General features: G+C 31.0%; 1 protein-coding gene across 2 annotated transcripts in view; it reads right to left on the reverse strand.

The window, feature by feature from the left end:
- The window catches only part of LOC108904429 (ras GTPase-activating protein-binding protein 2), a 31,822-nt gene extending 14,769 nt beyond the window's left edge, over positions 1-17,053 (reverse strand). The window contains exons 1-4 of one of the 2 annotated variants that reach the window (XM_018706982.2): positions 16,916-17,053; positions 16,339-16,487; positions 6,090-6,670; positions 9-227 (exon numbers count right to left, since the gene is read on the reverse strand). In XM_018706982.2, coding sequence (XP_018562498.1) covers positions 9-227; positions 6,090-6,670; positions 16,339-16,436 — 898 coding nt within the window. In that variant the 5' untranslated portion in view covers positions 16,437-16,487; positions 16,916-17,053. Of the gene's footprint in view, positions 1-8; positions 228-6,089; positions 6,671-16,338; positions 16,495-16,915 lie in introns of both variants that reach the window. The other variant, XM_018706981.2, reaches the window with a different exon arrangement.
- Positions 17,054-18,420: the final 1,367 nt, after the last annotated feature.

Genomic DNA, 18,420 nt, shown 5'->3' on the forward strand with positions numbered 1-18,420 from the left:
AGTTTTACCTGATTCAATTGGTAGTTCTGCTTCAGGTTCAGATTCTTGAGGTTCATTGTAATTGCTTTCCAACGGCTCCTCCACTGGTTCCTCAACTACCTGGGGCTCCTGTTCTTCAACCGGAGCTGGTGGATTTATTGGTGGCTGAACTAATCCTTGTTGCAAATTCGGTAATGGTGCTCCAAGTCCTTGAGTTTGGGCTGTCGGTACATGGGTTGGTACTTGTCCTAAAATTACTGTTCAGTTTTTAAACATGTTATAGAAAATATGGAAAGGAGCTTTTTCATAACCACGATTCTTTGAGTGGAAATAATAGGACTATATCTAAGCTATTTTTCATTTATGTGCTTATTTTTTAAAATAAGGAGTGGTAAGGGATAAAACCACTGCAAAATACTTTCAACCTTTTAGAATATGAGGCAAAAAGTTTTGTATGTGAAAAAATTTTTTTCTGTCGCGCTCTTCCCCAAGCGCGTCGGACGTCTCTGATACGACTATCTGCGTCAAATAAATACCTGATCAGAAGATACAGCGTAATGTCTTACCTATTGATTTCTAACTTATTGTATTCACTAACAGATGGCGTTAAATAGTATGTATATTCAGTTAGAAGCATTTTTAAGCAAAAGTACCTTAGTGTAGTGTCAGTACACATTCAAGGATATAATTTCTTCACTCATCATATTTTTTGTGTGTAGTGCTGATTTTAAACTATTTATTTTGAAACTCAAAGTAACGAGCGTTCAAATAAAAACGTGGTCGAAGTTGGCTCTGACACATTGAACGTAGGGAGTAGCTTATAGCGACCAACTTAACCTCATTTCTCAACGAGCTGTATAGCAGCTGTCAGTTTCAATAACTATATAACTTTATTTTAAAGAATAATCGTGATAACAATAACAAACAATTAAAGGAGCTGCGGAAAGTGTCCCCCTTCTTGTTATAACAATAAATTAAAGCAGCTGCTGAAAGTGTCCCCCTCCTTGTTCCAAGCACTTTTCACACCTGTTCCTCAAAGAATTAAAGACATTTTCTAAGATGCTCGGGGTATTGTTAATTTCACGAATCTTGTCTATAAGTCGAGCCTGCAGATGGTTTAAATCAGGAATAGGCAGTTCAAAAATAGTGTTTTTAAGGTAAGGCCACAAAAAGAAATCACACGGCGTAATATCACATGACCTCGGTGGAAATTCATGTTCAGCATTGAGACTTATTAGTCGATTTTGGAAAACTTCCCTCAACATATTCATCGTCTCGCCTGCCGTATGTGCCCTTGCGCCATCTTGTTGAAAGTAAAAGTTTGTAATTTCGTTTTCTTCCAGCTGGTTAACAAAAGGAGCGATAATTTCTTCTCTATACTTTTGCGCAGTAAGAGTACCATAAATAAAAATAGGTCCATAAATCCTCCTTCGATTGAGAGCACACCAAACTCCAATTTTTTGAGCGTGTAGAGGGCCCTCGACAAAAAAGTTATCTGGTTTTTCAGAAGACCACATTCTCATATTCTGTGAGTTTACGTAACCACTTAAATGAAACCAGGCTTCATCAGAAAAAAAGGTGATATTATGAAGTTCACCCTAGTTGTTTAAAAACCATTCACAAAATACAGCCCGTCGCGGAAAATCAACTTCATGAAGTTCTTGCTGACAAGTTAAACGATAGGAGAACAAACGCAAATCTTTTTTTAACACTGTGTGGCAGGTACCGACTGATACTCCCACCATTTGTGATAAAACACGTACAGAAGTTCTTGGCGCATTTTCCATTATTTGTTGGACATTTTCTTTTAATTCTTCAGTCCGCTTTTTAGGTCGGCCGCTGCCTTCTTTTCTTGTTACACTGCCCGTTTCACGAAAAACATTAACACAACGCTGAACTGCACTTTGAAAAATTTTGTACTCAACAACGCCAGGAAATAGATTTTGAAATTCTATGAAACATTCCTCAATAGAATAATTAAGTTCATTTGCTATACGCTACGCCCTACGTCCAAATTTTCAGAACCAACTTGACTACGTTTTTATTTGAACGCTCGTTACAATGAGTGACGAAATACTTGGGCAGAAAACGTAAGAAAAAATATTACCTAATGTGGCGGCGAAGCAACGTTGCAATCCATTTATACAAAAATACAGATTTTCACAAGAACGATTTTTGAAATTGATACCTTTTTGAAATATCTATTCACGAATTACCTACTGACAGTATAAATAAATTGGAATAAACTAAATATATTTTATTAAATTATTGAATATTGTTTATGAACAAAAAAATCGCTTGTGAAATTTACCAACGATTCAACGAATTTTAATTTTCCTCGCCGTGTTATGATTTTTTCTTTATCTTTTTTTATATATATGTACATTATATTATATTCCGGGAGTTATACGTGCAAATCCGAAATCCGGGACTATACAGCTAATTCCCGGTACAATCACAGAAAATCCCGGTCATACCCATGTGGCTAGATGTTCTAATTAATGATGTAACGAATATCAGCATTCGCATTCACGAATATTCGTTTGATTTATGATATTCGCATTCGCATTCGCAAATATCTTTGAATATTTTGCGAATATGAATGTGAAAGAAAAATACAGAATGTGAAAACAATATTAGGTTCGTTCAGCATCGCAAATCGTAAAATAATCCATATTTCACTAGAAGTTGATTTACTCATGTTAAGAAATAACTAACAACAATCTAACCTCACAATTCACAAACTCATCTGAGCCGGTAGCGAAAACAAAACAAAATTCCAATCATACAAAAATACCGTTCTACCAACTTAACAACGCTAATTTCTTTAGCCTCTAGCGCCGCTGTCACCGAAAATATTATGTGCGTAGTGCGCGGCATATTTTGAATCATAGATAAACGGCGCTAGATTTAAAAACTGAATATTCGTATTCGCATTCGCATTCGCGAATGTCAACAACAGATGTTCGCATTCGCATTCGCATTCGCGAATGCTTAAAAACTGGCATTCGTTACATCACTAGTTCTAATATGTCGTCAAGATCTGCACTAAAATTTATGAGTCCACGAAACACATCAGGGTTGTCCAAATTTTCTGTCTCGTCATGTCCGCGAAGTGCTAATTCGAAATCTCCGTAAAATTTTATGGAATCTATGATTTTAGATAATACATAACGATTTTTCGTTACCTGTTCATTGTGTTTCCATATATTACCCCAATATGCAGAATCTAACTGACTTCTTATGTTTATTTTACCTAATGACTTAAATTACTTAAATCTTTCACACTGTATATTGTCGATGCTTTATCCCCACCGAAAAGTAAGCACGGAGAACAAAACAGTGTATTTTTTAAATCACACCCACACACACACTCTACTTTTGTGTATACATTATTGTCAAATTGTCTTTTATAACTTTTACTTTGGCTTGTTCCACTAACTTCAATATTTAATTGTGGTGTTGGCCCACCTAATTCTTTTATTTTTAGTTTATCCTCATAAGGCAGAGAACCAAATAGTTTTTTTTTAAACGAAATGCTATTCATTTTAATAACTATAATATCCGTAAACGCCTAAACGAAAATATTCACACGTGCCACTCGCAGAAATAAACTACCACGTACGAAATATTATTGCATTTACTGCAGCAGTGGCGGTCGTTGTTGCAGCCACAAAAGCCCATATAAAAATGTTCTGGGTCACGTGCCTGATTAGCCAATAAAAACAAAGGACGCATCTAATTGTTCGCTGTGCACACATTTTGTATATGAGGTTCCATATATTAAGGAGCGTAGCTCGCGTCGTAATAAATAATAATATAAGCTCCTAGATTTATTTTAGCGCGAGTACATTTGGATTCTTTAAATATTTAGTTGATATTTAATAAGATGAAATACATAAAATTTTATGTGTTCTGCAGCTCCACAGATCTTATGGTAAAACCACCACTGGATTCGAAGCCAAGTGATTTGAATGGATTCAGTGCTTCTGCTAAGAAATTAAAAGTTTCTGATGATTTCGATATTAATTATGAATTCGGGTATAGACATACATCTGAAGTGTAAAAGGTGCGAATCTGTCATAACCTTTCACAAAAGAAATTATTGGATCTTAGGCTTCAAAATGGTAATCGTTTGCCCAAAATGCTCAGAAGTTGCAATTCTAAGAAATAAATTTATAAGGAATGCATATGAAATTAATCGTCGAATAATGGTAGCAATAATAGTTTTGTGTATTCATGGAATTGTCACAACCGATATTTAAATCTTTTTATGACAGTTTGGTGGATATGATTTCAATTGCAACAGTATGTAATGCTTGTAGGAAGAAAGCAGAGCAAGAGAAAAATAAAAGTGAAGAAAATGGACAATTGGAAGAGATAACTATTTCTGGTGATGGTTTGTGGAGGAAACGCAGATTTTAGTTACTTTTTGAAGTTATGTCATTAATTGGATGGTTTACAGGCAAAATCTTCAATGTTAAAGTGAAATCATAGCACTGTAATTCTTGTGAGCACTGGATGAGTAAAATAGAAACACAGCTTAGTATGAAGTTATATACAATACATAGGGATAAATGTCAATCAAACCATGAAAGCTCATCTGGTAAGATGGATGTAGACGTTGTCATGGAGATGTTCACATGCTCCGAAACTTTGCACGGGTTCAAATATGCAAATTATATCGGTGATGATAACAGCAGATCCTTCAAGGACATAATGGATAACAATTCGCATGAAAATTTTGGAGTGCAAAGGAAAGAGTGTATTAATCATAAACAAAAGAGAATGTGCATTCGATTGAGAAATATTTTAAAAAAGTGAAAGGTCTCGGAAGAAAAGGTAAATTAACTGTAAAATTAATTAATAAATTGTCACAATTTATTATGACAATAAGTTGGAATCCAAAATTCCTGGAAAATATGAAAGATAAAATCTGGAGAAACTATCAAATGACAAAATTCCGCAGCATGAGAAGTGCTCAGTCTTGGTGTGACGCAAGCAGCGATTGCCTTGGACACCTTCCATCATAAGCTGCCACTTTCTAAGGAAGTTTTTGAAGCCATCAAACTGATTTATAAGGCACTGAGCCACGACGAGTTACTAAATAGTTGCTTGGGATGCTACACACAAAATATCAACTGAAGTTTTAATGTCACTATTTGAAATTTTGCAAATCTTATTTGAGTGGCAAAAAAAGTCTTGGATATAGCGACCAATATTGCTGTATGCAATTTTAACAATGGTCTGACTAATATTTTAAGAATTATGGAGGTTCTGGAGATGGATATTTGCATCCAATCATATCATTTTTGCCTGGAAACTGATATTAAGCGCATCAAGCATACCGAATGGGTTTTTAACAGATATGGCAAAAGAAGCGTGCTCTATCATAAAATGAGGAATATTTGAACGTGGAAGGGCAGCTTTATGGTCTTGGGATAACAGATTAATGGTAACAAGTTTTTAAACAGTCTAATTTCTTATTTTTCATATCTATCTCATTTCAAAACTTTAAATGCGTTTTTCTTGAAACCCGATTTTTCAAAACGGAACGCAGCATAACTCCAACAATATTGTATATTTTCATTTGAAAATTTCACCACATCTCTAAAAACATTTTTTATAACAAATGATTGCCCTTTACTGAGACGAAAATCGAAGGTTTTACTTTAAATATTCATCAATGACACAACTCAATATTTTTAAAATTGCATACATATTTCATTAACTATAACCATGTAGATTAAGAGAATATTTTTTATTTTGTTCAAATTTGCACCCGCTACACTGTGTACCATGGACAGCCTCAAATTCAACATTTCTCGGCAGAATGGCTCTGGCACCACCATTTTGCAATATTTATCAATGATAATTCTTTTTTATACTTCAACATATGCCTAATAACATCCTTGAATAATATTTTAATGATCCAAAAGTCAAAAAAATGCTTTTTTCGGTTGTTACAGTGGCGTTACCCCTACAGTTATAACATTCTTGAACAAAAAAAAAACTATTGTACATAAGTTAGTTAAATTAATATTTATCTGTTTTAGTGAATTATGTGTAAAAGTAGCTACATGGAATTAATTTGTGTCAACCACATATACCTGGTAATACGTTAATATCATCTGGATGAACAGCTCCATTAACAGTAGGTACTGGCTGAGGGTTCAAAACATGGGGTGGTGGTGGTTGTTGATTATGATGAAGTGGGACCTGTGGAATGTTGGCTTGAATTGGAGCAGCATTAGGATTGTAATACTGCGGAATAGCTGGTTGATTAATGGGTTGTTGCACATCCGATAAAACCTGCCTGTCTGGGGTCACATCTTCTTCGGTCTCTGAATGGACACCATCATCGCATTCCTCATCAGATATGATTTCATCTTGATACCGAAAAATGTCATTATGGACGTAGTATTTCTTTGGCGACTGAGCAGCCAATACAAAAGTTTGGGTAAAACGACGCATCGGTTGACCAGCATTAGATAATTCTCCAGTTACCTGCACCACCACACCATTTCCGAGAGTAGCTTGAGAGTCGACCTGAGTAATTTTAGCATGACAGTCGCGGAAGTTCAACTGTTGAATTTTTTGATGAATTTGTTTCTGGCCTACAACGGGGCTGGTTTCACGGTTTGGAGGATCCAAACCACCATGAATAAAAGAAGATTGATGATTGTAGAATCTGAAATAATATTTATTAAGTGATAAAAAATAAATAAACAAACAGTTGAGGAAAGTGCTAAAAATTGTGTTACATCAATATTTAAAATACAATGGAACATTGCTGAATTACATTATCTAAAGTACGGTTTATCAGTCGCCCATTATCGGAACTTTGTACTATCTAAGTTATGTTATACAATAGTTTTCTCACTATAGATTTGCGATTCCTGTTCATGCATGGAAAGGAATTGTTATGTCAATTGAAGAAAATTTCAATCAAACCTGATTAATACTAAAAGTTCAACAAAACATAATTTACACAGTAAAGTTAGAAAAGTGTGCCACTTTGTGTGAAAAAGTTTACTGCAGTCAGGTTGAATTTATCATTGGAAAAAAGTACTATTGTGTATGGTAACTATGTGTATTGTAGAGAAATTTTTCAGTGATTTGCCATTGACTGAAAAATTAGAGAGAGCTTTAAAAATCTAATAGAAAATAATTAAATATGCAAACAAATTTATAAATATGACAAAAATAACATAAATCCTCCTCCTCCTTAGTCGAATATATCCCGTATGCTCTGTTGAGTACATTTCCCACCAGAAAATCTCTGCTTTATATCGACCAGGAAACAAAAGCAACTGGGACAGATGTGTTGCTTCTCAAACGTTGCAGATATCACAGCCAGAAAATGAAACTTAAGACAAATAACCTCCCCAATTAAATGCCAAAATTTATTGAAAATACATCATTCAGTGATATATTGGAAAGTACCGCTAATAAAAAAACTAATGACTCATGAAAAATTGAGTAAATTAATTTAATTTCTAATGTTATTTCTAACTTAGTTTATTTAAAAAATTTGTAGTTTTTGAGTAAATTATTTGCATAGTTGAATAAATTTAAAACATCTCTAAAGTATAGGCGTATTCTGTTCGAAATTACCAATACTGTGCAATCGTAGAGATAAATCATTGATATACAAATTTTTCTTATGAGTTGTCCCCATATTTAATTAATTTTTTTTTTTTAAATGGTAAACTCCATTACAAATCTACAATAAAAGCGAAATAAATGGATAATGTTTGCAGTTTGACATTTGAAATTTGGTACATATTTTAAGAGGTGATCTTATTAAAAAGTAATCAGAGCAAGTCTAGTATTTCTACTGGAAAAAATTATTTAAATATCTCAAAAAATAAAGATTGTATTTATGTTGTTTTTATTATTTTTTTTTTAATATAACGACAAATTCATATTTTTTTTAATCTTCCACTGCAATGTACATTTTAATAAATTGGCAATTCAATTATAATAGTGCAGCAAAAAATAAAAACTATTGGCTGTGTCTAAGAATTACAAAAAAGAAAAACAAAAAGAATACATATTTTCTGGCATCTATTTGAAAGAAATGGAAAAAGGAAATCATATTTTCGTACAAGTAATTTGGTTATTGTGTACCATATTTATTTGTAAATATTGTATTTAAAACAAAATGGTGTCTTGAACATTTACTAGAGAGCTAAATGGTCAACGTGTTTGGAAAAGTTGGTATAAAATTTAAGGGGGTTAAAGTAGAACCAAAAATAGTAAAAAAGTTCCTATAAATATTGGTCCTCCGGAGCACCATTATTGAGATATGGCCCTCCAAAAGGCTTATAAAAATAATTATTTCTGACTAAACTATGCAGAATTCGAAAAAAAAAGTACATTTTTTCTTCAAAAAAGCCAAATTCATTAAAAAATAATATAATTTGCTTGATAATTCAAAGGAATAAAAAAAATTTGAAAAATTTCTGTTTAGTAGTTACAAAACTATACTTATTTATAACCGATTTTGATGAAACTTATGGTAGTTAAAGACCCTTATGGTATAATTATTACCTACAATTTTCATTCCGTTATCTTAATCAGAAAAAAGTTATTTTAAAAAATATCCAAATGATAAGACCCCTTTGAAGGGCCATATCTCAGTAACGGTGCTCCGAAGGACCAATGTTTATAGGAACCTTTTTTACTATTTTTGGCTCTACTTTCACCCCCTTAAATTTTGTACCAACTTTTCCAAACACCCTGTATTTCTCTGTCTAAATTAATAGCAATAACTTTAAAATAGTTAAAGTATAAGAAATATGGAGAAACACAAAGGATTAATTAATAATGTGTAAATTGTAACAGAGTGCACGTTATAAGTTTACTATAAAGTTTGTAATTTCAAAAAGAAAAATATATGTATTTACATTATTCACATTATTTAAAAAATATTTGGAAACTGCACACTTGCATAAAACTTGAAATGTTGGTGAGGCCAATATGGTTAAAATTCTATGGTTGCTCTAGTCATTGTATACACAGTCAAATATAAAAATTGAAAATCTCTGCGATTAACTTTTGAAATGAAAATTCAAAATTTAATTGTGCATCATTCTGTAATTAGATCAACAAATCCTTTGAAATTCTTGAATATATTTTTAAAAATTAAAAAAATCTAAATTGAAACAATAAAATAAACTGAACTAATTCAAGTTTCTTGAAAATATACAAAAAACCAAAGATTACTTTCAAATTTAAAACTTCCCTTTTAGTTCTTTACTAATTTAACTAACCCATCAACATATAGAATGACATCACTGAACATTCATTGCATAAGAACTATAAAAAAATGTAACCCATCTGAAATTTATTATAACGATAGCAATTTGATATATCACATATTTTGTAATTTTTTTATTTTCAATCATTCCATGCAAAGCACAAAATGAGAAACTAAATATAATTGTTGATATTTATATATTAAAATATTTCTATAGTAGCTGTACAGACAAATACACAATCAATTCATGACTCATACATAGAATTCCAACATATGATTATTCAATAGAGTAAGATACTTGCTTGTGATTGAACCGAGTATTTTGTAGATTTACATTTGAGGGGGGCGTTTATATGTGCAACCTTAAGTCCACTATTTTAGGAAAATCTAAGTTAAAAACAATATCTCTTCACTGTACCAGTTATAATTGTTTTCTACAGGGTATAAGACAACTGACAATACATTCAAAACAAGGAAAAAAAAGAATATTTTTACCTCGTATGTCTGTTTTACATTTCCTGAATTTTGCACGCCTGTTGAAAATATAGAAAATCACATACAGTACTATAAACATAATCACACCCTGCAGAATGCTTTTAGGAAACTATCAGCACACATATTAATCACAATTATTGAGTATCTTTACAAATTTGTTGGATAAAACAGAAAAGGTACATTTTCTGATGTTTACATGTTATCCGTGATCTTTCAATGCGAAAAATTAAAGAAATCCTTGTATTTCAAAATTTTTATAGTTTAGATGTATTTTCTTGTTCTATTAATGTCTTACTAAAAGTGAAATTGTCCATAAAACGCCAGCCTTAAACAACTAGCCAATAAGTGCATAAAAACACATTATAATTCGTAAAAATAAAAAAATCAGGTCAAATTTTTGACATTATTTCATAATATGGCAATATCTAAAAAGGTGGCATACAGCATCCCATTGGTCCCAAATTTATAATTGTATACTCGTCAATACAGCACAGCGTCTTTCCCTCCCTTTAATATTATTTTGAGGAATTTCGATGAAAAAATGATAAAAAAAGTACCCTATTTAGTAAGTATTTTATAGTTCCGCATTTTATGTGGAATTTCACCGTTTTAGACTAATGATAAAGCTCTAATATATTAAAATTTACTATTTTCATTACCAGATATTAACAATCAATATATTCATTTACTAAATTAACGAAATTTCTATATTTAAAACATAAATATCTGTTATATGTAACTATAATAACTCAAACCCGTAGAACTGGAATCGAAAAGCATATGGTAAACTAGTGCTGACAAATAAATAGTTAATTATAATTCATATAAATTAATCAGATTATTAACCAAATTAGTAGTCACTAAAATTAACACATGGTAATTTTGGCATTTTGTCACAATGTGATGAAGAATATACAAGGTGCTCAGTTACTAATGAGCCAAATGTCACAAATAGGTTCTACTATAAAAACCAAGGAAGGTGGTTCAATAAAATTTTGTAGAAAAATGCTTTGTTCCTGAAACAATCTGAAACAATACTGAAGTGTGCGAAACCTACGTCTAAGTTAGTCATATTAGGGCGAGATCACTTTTTAAAAATTCTTGCGTAGTATAAAATGCGTTGGATAAGTGTTTTATTTTTCTTTTAAATAAAGTAGGGTTGAGATGACGTACTAGAGCTGGTAATGCATTAAAAAACTTAGTTCACGATTAAAAAATAATCTACTTTAATAACAGTTTTACATTGCAAATTTCTTTGTGAATTAATTCATGAAGTTGTTTCATGAAGAAGCTGGACAAGTGTAATACATCAAATCTGCTGTGAAATAACTTCATGAATTTATTCATGATGTTCTTCACAATCACAAATTAGAACATGTTCTAATTTTCATAAATTTCTTCATGAAGTTCGGAAGTACCTACCAACATATTGAAGTTAAGTTATTTGTTTACATATTTACTTCAGCATATTTTTATAGTCATATATGAACTGGTAAATTACGATTACAAGAAAATATATTCATTTTCAATTTGTCTTTATTTAGTATAACTTGCTTGCAAAGTAGCCGTTTTTGTTTCATAGAAATTCACGAAGTTTAAAACAATGCAAAACCACTTTATGAATAAATTCTCAATGTAAAACTGTTATAACTTTCAAAAGTACCACTAAAAATATTTTCAAAATAAAATTGACATCTCCAAAGGACCCCGCACAAATCTTATGGAAATTGGGTCCCGGTCAAATTCGCTGAATTTTTAATATGTGATAGAGTTCATCATACTAATCAATTGTCTCAATGGCCACAAAGCTCAAAAATGGATAGTTTGGCCGGTACAGAGCTTTAAAGCTCCGAATATCCTCCACGGATTTATGTATATGATGAAATAGCCTATTTCATTTTTTTTTATATCTAGGTTTATATTTTTGAGGTTGCTGAATTCAGATCTGTTGTTAGATTTTCAAAATTGACAGTTGGCAGCTGTCAAATAGCTGTCAATGTGCTATAATAAAGCCAAAAACTTGTTTTTTTATGTTTTATCTTTCTTTTTTTTTAGTTCGATAAGTTCAAAGACGATATCAAATCAATAACAATGACTATCGGCAGCTGTCATTTAGCTGTCAACAATTCTTCAAAGTCCGGTAATAAAGTCAAAAAATTATTTTTTGTTTATAACTTCAAGTTTTTTAGATAAGTGAATATAAATATGATATAAAATTATGTAGTCATCAGCTTACAGCTGTCAACAAGCTGTCAACTAACTGTCAAAATGCAATAATAGAGCAAGTAACTTATTTTTTGTGCTTAACTTTGTGGATAAGAAATCAAACATGATATAAGTTTATGACATCACTTTTGAACTCAGTGATCTAAGCAACTTAAAGCTTTTTAAAAAAAGTAACTTTTTGACTTTATTATTGCATTTTGACAGTTAGTTGACAGCTTGTTGACAGCTGTAAGCTGATGACTACATAATTTTATATCATATTTATATTCACTTATCTAAAAAACTTGAAGTTATAAACAAAAAATAATTTTTTGACTTTATTACCGGACTTTGAAGAATTGTTGACAGCTAAATGACAGCTGCCGATAGTCATTGTTATTGATTTGATATCGTCTTTGAACTTATCGAACTAAAAAAAAAAAAAAATAAATCATAAAAAAACAAGTTTCTGGCTTTATTATAGCAAATTGACAGCTAGTTGACAGCTGCCAACTGTCAATTTTGAAAATCTAACAACAGATCTGAATTCAGCAACCTCAAAAATATAAACCTAGATAATAAAAAAAATTAAATAGGCTATTTCAAAAGTCTATACACACTGCGCATATACATAAATCCGTGGAGGATATTCGGAGCTTTAAAGCTCTGTACCGGCCAAACTATCCATTTTTGAACTTTGTGGCCATTGAGACAATTGACCAGAATGATGAACTCTATCACATATAAAAAACTCAGCGAATTTGACCGGGACCCAATTTCCATAAGATTTGTGCGGGGTCCTTTACTTAAATATGTGTATAAGGAGCAGTATCATGATTTTTGTTTGATTTTTACCTCTTTAATACCTGTTTGTGCTCAGATATTAGCTAAACACATGGTATTTTTATTTGCCTGTTTTTCCCAGTGCAAGATTTTTTGTTAAACATAGTTTCTTAAAACCAACCCTTGATTGATTATTTTAGTGCAACCTGACTTGATATATATTTTTTTTAGAGATGGGCACTTTTCGGAAAAGTGTGTTACGGACATGTCGATGAAATGTCTGGTCATGTTGGGAAAAGTACTTTTGATCTTGAATCTAATAAGGCACCTATGAGTGACGTCATGTTTTCATAGGTCACTGCTTGAGGGTACACAGTAATTTATTCTAATGAATATGTGTCTTGTTAAATGTTATTTATTGTTTATATTTTTGATTAATTTTTCATTAGAACACTTCATTTTTGTCTAATATAAAACATAAAATTGTGAACCTGTTTTTCCATCCTACTGGAATTCTTAAAAATTGTTTTTGAGTAGAAGTTACATTTATAATGATATTTACTCAATTCAGAAAAATATAACCATACCATATGGCGCCATACTTCATTTATAAACTATTTGTGTATTAAATATTAAATTAAGAATAAAATGATTACTATTTATTAATCGTTAACTTTGCCAAAAGTAATAAAATATGGACATATAAAATGGTTATATTTTTAAAATGTCAGTTTCAGTTAAACAATTACCAACAAGAAAATGGTTAAATGTCTTTAATTTTACATGTTTCAACATCAACAATTGTTTGCAGGAATTATGAATGCAGCAACTAATTCCGCGCATGCGCATACAACTTTTCAATCTTGAAGTGTCCTCAGGACATGTTCACTTTTCACATGTCCGATGGACATGTCCGCGGAACATCTCTAATTTTTTTTCGTAGGTGGTAAAATACTCAAATAGAAAAAACATTTCATTTGTTTTGTCAAAAAAACAGTGGTTATTTAATATTAATTTTAGTTAGTGAACATTAACTTTTCATGGAATAATACATTTAGATATTTATGTAACAAGGTGACCAACTCCTGAATGTGATAATCCGGGACACTTTTATGAAACTAAAAAAAAATTGTCAAACACGTTGCTTTATTAATTTACTATTTTACTCAACATAACAAATAAATTAAACCACTCAATAAAACTAACTACGTAACAGGTGAAGATGTGTAACTACCTGGCCTAGTATAGGTACTTTATTTAAATTTATATTTTGTTGCTTTTTCATTTTGAAATAAATATCTATAAAACAGGTAAAATTATTATCACATCTTGTTATAATTATAGACTTTACTGTCTCTACCATCGATCTTGTACTATAAGATCGATGGTCTCTACATTAGTTTCTGAGATTTATTTAAGGTTATATAGGAAATACTATTGAAAACGCCATTCTGGGACAAATCGGTACAAAACAAATAAATCCGGTACAATTCCCAGACACTTTATTTCCCGGGACACGTTCAACATTAAGGATAGGAAGATAATAATAATGGCTGAGTTGCAAAGAGAATATGAAGTATAAAAGCATATAACATTATGAGAATAAGATGTGAGAGAACATAATACAAATGGCCAAATAAAGGAAAATATCTGGCAACATTTTACACACATTTATACATGGTGATTCACAGACGATGACCAAAAATGAAACCTTCTATTCTTTGGTTAATTTTAAGGGTAGTCTATTGTATCAAGTTTTTATCTAGGATGCTTCATTAAAATGATACAAGGTGTTAAACTTAAAAAAATGTTTTCAATATTTTTGAATAATTTAAAAACTAGTACCTAAGTGAAATAATTTGAAATTTGGCAGATGTATGTATAAACATTGTCCACAATTTGATGCCTTTTCCTAAAATTTAGATGCTTCAGTGGCGGAGATAGAGAGTATCGGTGCCATATTTTTCTAAATAAAATAGTACCTCACTGCCTTAAGGTAACAATCATGATATTTTTGGATTCGTCTTTCAATTTTCTACAAATTACTATCTTGTTTTTCCAAAAAAAAAACTGATTTTCGAGTAAAACTTAAAAAACGAACTGAAAAACACTTTTACTTAAATGACATGATAAACACTAATCATTCGGTTATTTATTCGAATACAGAAATTAATAACAGTATCATTTTAATAATTTTATTTGAGTAAAGTGCATTTCCACGAACATCGCGACATCTTTTTAGAACGAAAATGTTTGAAATTTATTGTTGCTTGAATCTGATGAACACATTATTTATCCTTTCATCTAACTGCTCAGAATGTCAAAGTTGCTATCACAGCCTACTATGTAATTTTAAATCACATTTTATGAATTTGTTTTTAGTTTGTTTTTTAAGTTTTACTTAAAAATCAGGCTTTTTCTAAAAACATAAGAGAGTAGTAATTTGTAGAAAATTGAAAGATGAATCCGAAAATATCATGATTGTTACCATAAAGCAGTGGCGTACTATTTTATTTAGAAAAATATGTCACTGCCTGTATATCCGCCACTGGAGCATTTAAATTTTAAGAAAAGGCCTCAGAATTTGGACAATGCTTACATACATACATGTACCCAATTTCAAATTATTTCACTTAATAGTTCTTTTAGGTTTAACACCCTGCATCTTTTTAACAAAGTGTCATAGATAAAAACTGTATATGAAACACCCCTTAAAATTCACCAAAGAATATGAGGTTTCATTTTTGGTCACCCGTTGTGAATCACTGTATACATACATTTTTTTCTTCAATAATAGTAAGGATGATGCTATGAATATTAATTCAACTTTTAGACTACTAAATGTTTAACTCTTTCACTGACAATATCCTTTTTGTTAAATTTTTCAAGTAAAATAAATCTATCAATTAGGCACATTATTAGGCTTTTTTTCGTGACTGAATATTGGTGAATATCTGACTTGTGGTCGCTATTTCTATCTCTTTTGATCTTAATTGTCATATGGTAGTTTAAATCTCTTCACTCACTCATATTACACATACATACTCACAACATACGACTTCACTCGCGAAAAAAAGCCTATAGGTAAATTTTTTTGCATATGTAAAAATTACAGATATTTTACAGACTAAATTCAATGTGAAAGAACTTGTTATCATTTAATTTTATTTAACTAATAGGTATCAAATATTTCATTTATCATTAACAACCCTTGCCCAATGACTTGTATATATAAATTTATAATTTAATAAATACCTAGGTATCATCTTCATTTCAGCACAAAATTTCACTATATCCAATAAATGAATATAATGCTTTTAGTTAATTAAATACTATGGTACTAAGGTACCTTATCAGATGTCAGTGTCTCTTGTCAATACCATCGGTATAATTAATACAAAAATGTTACCAATAAAACAAATAGATCTGCCTGAAAATTGCAAAATGTGTACTCACTAGTGTACTAGTTAAGATATCTAACATAATTCAATATGATATATATTTACTGTTTTATAATAAGATCACGATTTATGTTGTTTTAAATAGACTGTGGGCTAGACAAATGTCTAATTTTTACAAATACTAGGGTAAACATATATAATTAATCTCACCTGTGTAAATGAGTAGGAGCTTTGTTTAACAGCGTGTAATACTGCCTAACAAATTCCCTTCCTACACTTTGGGGAGATGGCGGTGCCTCCATTACCATTCCTAAAGATTTACTTTAACCAAAAATAGGTGTGTGATAACAGTCAATAACCTGCAAACTACAATAAATAAAAATAGCAGCATTTCAAATAAGTAACATAGATTCTATATATTCTCAGAGTCAGACAAGTCAAACATATTTCAATTATTCTTATTTAAAAGCAATTTAAAATGCTTATTTATGCGCCCATTATACAAAAAATAAATGTTTAAAATTGGCCATACAAACAAAGGGGATTCCATTAAAGTCTACACATGCTGGTAATATAATAAAATTTATTGAACTAATACTACGTCTGAAAGATAGTACGATGATAAACTAACGATTAGCAATAGTATTCAACAAAATATAATACATTTTTTTAGAAAAATGAAGATTTTCCCTGTTCACGTTTCGGCTGGCGACTCCTGCCCATATCTAATTTAGAATACCCGGCGTTGAATAAATCACAAGACGTCAATAAAGTTAGGTTTACTCACCTTCGCAGATTTCTTTGATTGCAGAGAGATAGTGCGTTGGAAAATTTGAATGTGAAGAGTGATATTAAGCAGCGTAAAGTTACAAGTTACGAATGTTTTCCTGAATACGCCGCAAAGCAAAGCACACGGGGTGTAAACTTCATAAACTGGCAAGTGAAGTTGATTTCTATTTTATCCGCAAGCATTCAGCGCTATTCAAGGTCGTTATTTTAATCTAGAACCCAAATAACTTTTTGCACTGAGCATGTGTAATAGGAAATGATGTAAAATTGAAGAATCAAACAGCGGCATTTTCAAATTTAAATAAAACATTGCCGTTATAAAGTAATACAATATTTTTTCTATAATAGATAACGAAATTATTTACTGAATATGTGTCATTAAAAAATACCCAGTTAAGATGAAAAAATATGATCCGTAACTGCTGTAACTTTAAATCCTGAAAAGGTCTGAATTAGTCTGCCAATTGCTGTTCCCTCTAATTTTGTCATGTGCTGAAGGAAACACAGGTGCAGGTAGGTATGCCACGTGCAACACGCTGCTTCATTTTACATTGCGGTATCTTGCGAGTTGTGAAAATACTTACAAATTCATAGATGTCACATAGCGTCAGAGGAATTTGTCTTTAGATGCAAATGTATCAAATATAATTTTCAATTTGTCCTGTTCTGACAGATAATCGATACTAATCATAGATAGAAAACATTAGGTAGGTAGCTTAGATTAGGAACTCTCCTAATCTAAGGTAGGTACCTATCCATAAGTACCTATACCTAGTATTTTGAAATGATTAATGACAGGAAGGAATCATGATCTAAATGGTTTCAAAATACTGAAAAACTTATTTTACTTTTCTTAATAGTAGAGGTATTAATCTTTTTCAATACCAGTTTACACTTTTTAATAATTTATTAGAAATGTGAATAAGAAATGTATTTCTTTTTATAATACTTTTTAGCTTTAAATCAAAACGACTGATTGGATGAATTTAAAATTACGCCAAAAGAGAACCAATTACATAGCTCCAATTTTATTAAGTATGAGAAAGACGTTCCTTCAAATTCAAAGTGCGTAGACGGGAAACCAAAAATTCAATTTATTTTAATATTTACAACGGAACAGTCGCTTAATGCATAATTTTTTATTTGTTAAAAATTCGATATATATCGAAATTTTAAGTATTTTATATGGTGAAAATTGAAACGTTCACACCTTTTATAAAAAAAAAGCGCGAAACCCATACCGTTTCATTTAGATTTTTAGCGTAAACAAGAGAAGGGTATTTTGCTAAAATAGAAAATACAAAATCCATTTGCGCACTTCAATAAGTCAAGTTCAATACATGACGTGTTTGGAAAATCAATCGGTGTTCGTTTTTAATCTTTTAATTTTATTTTAACGGTATTTCTTTCCTTCAAAATTTTGGCCGAACCCCAGGACCATTTTCCCAAGCTATCGAATTATTTTCTCATTTTTTTTAATTTAGCCTTTGTGCTCGTATCTAT

This window comes from Anoplophora glabripennis, unplaced genomic scaffold (assembly GCF_000390285.2).
Source record: "Anoplophora glabripennis isolate ALB-LARVAE unplaced genomic scaffold, Agla_2.0 scaffold65, whole genome shotgun sequence".
Classification (NCBI taxonomy): Eukaryota; Metazoa; Arthropoda; class Insecta; order Coleoptera; family Cerambycidae; genus Anoplophora; species Anoplophora glabripennis.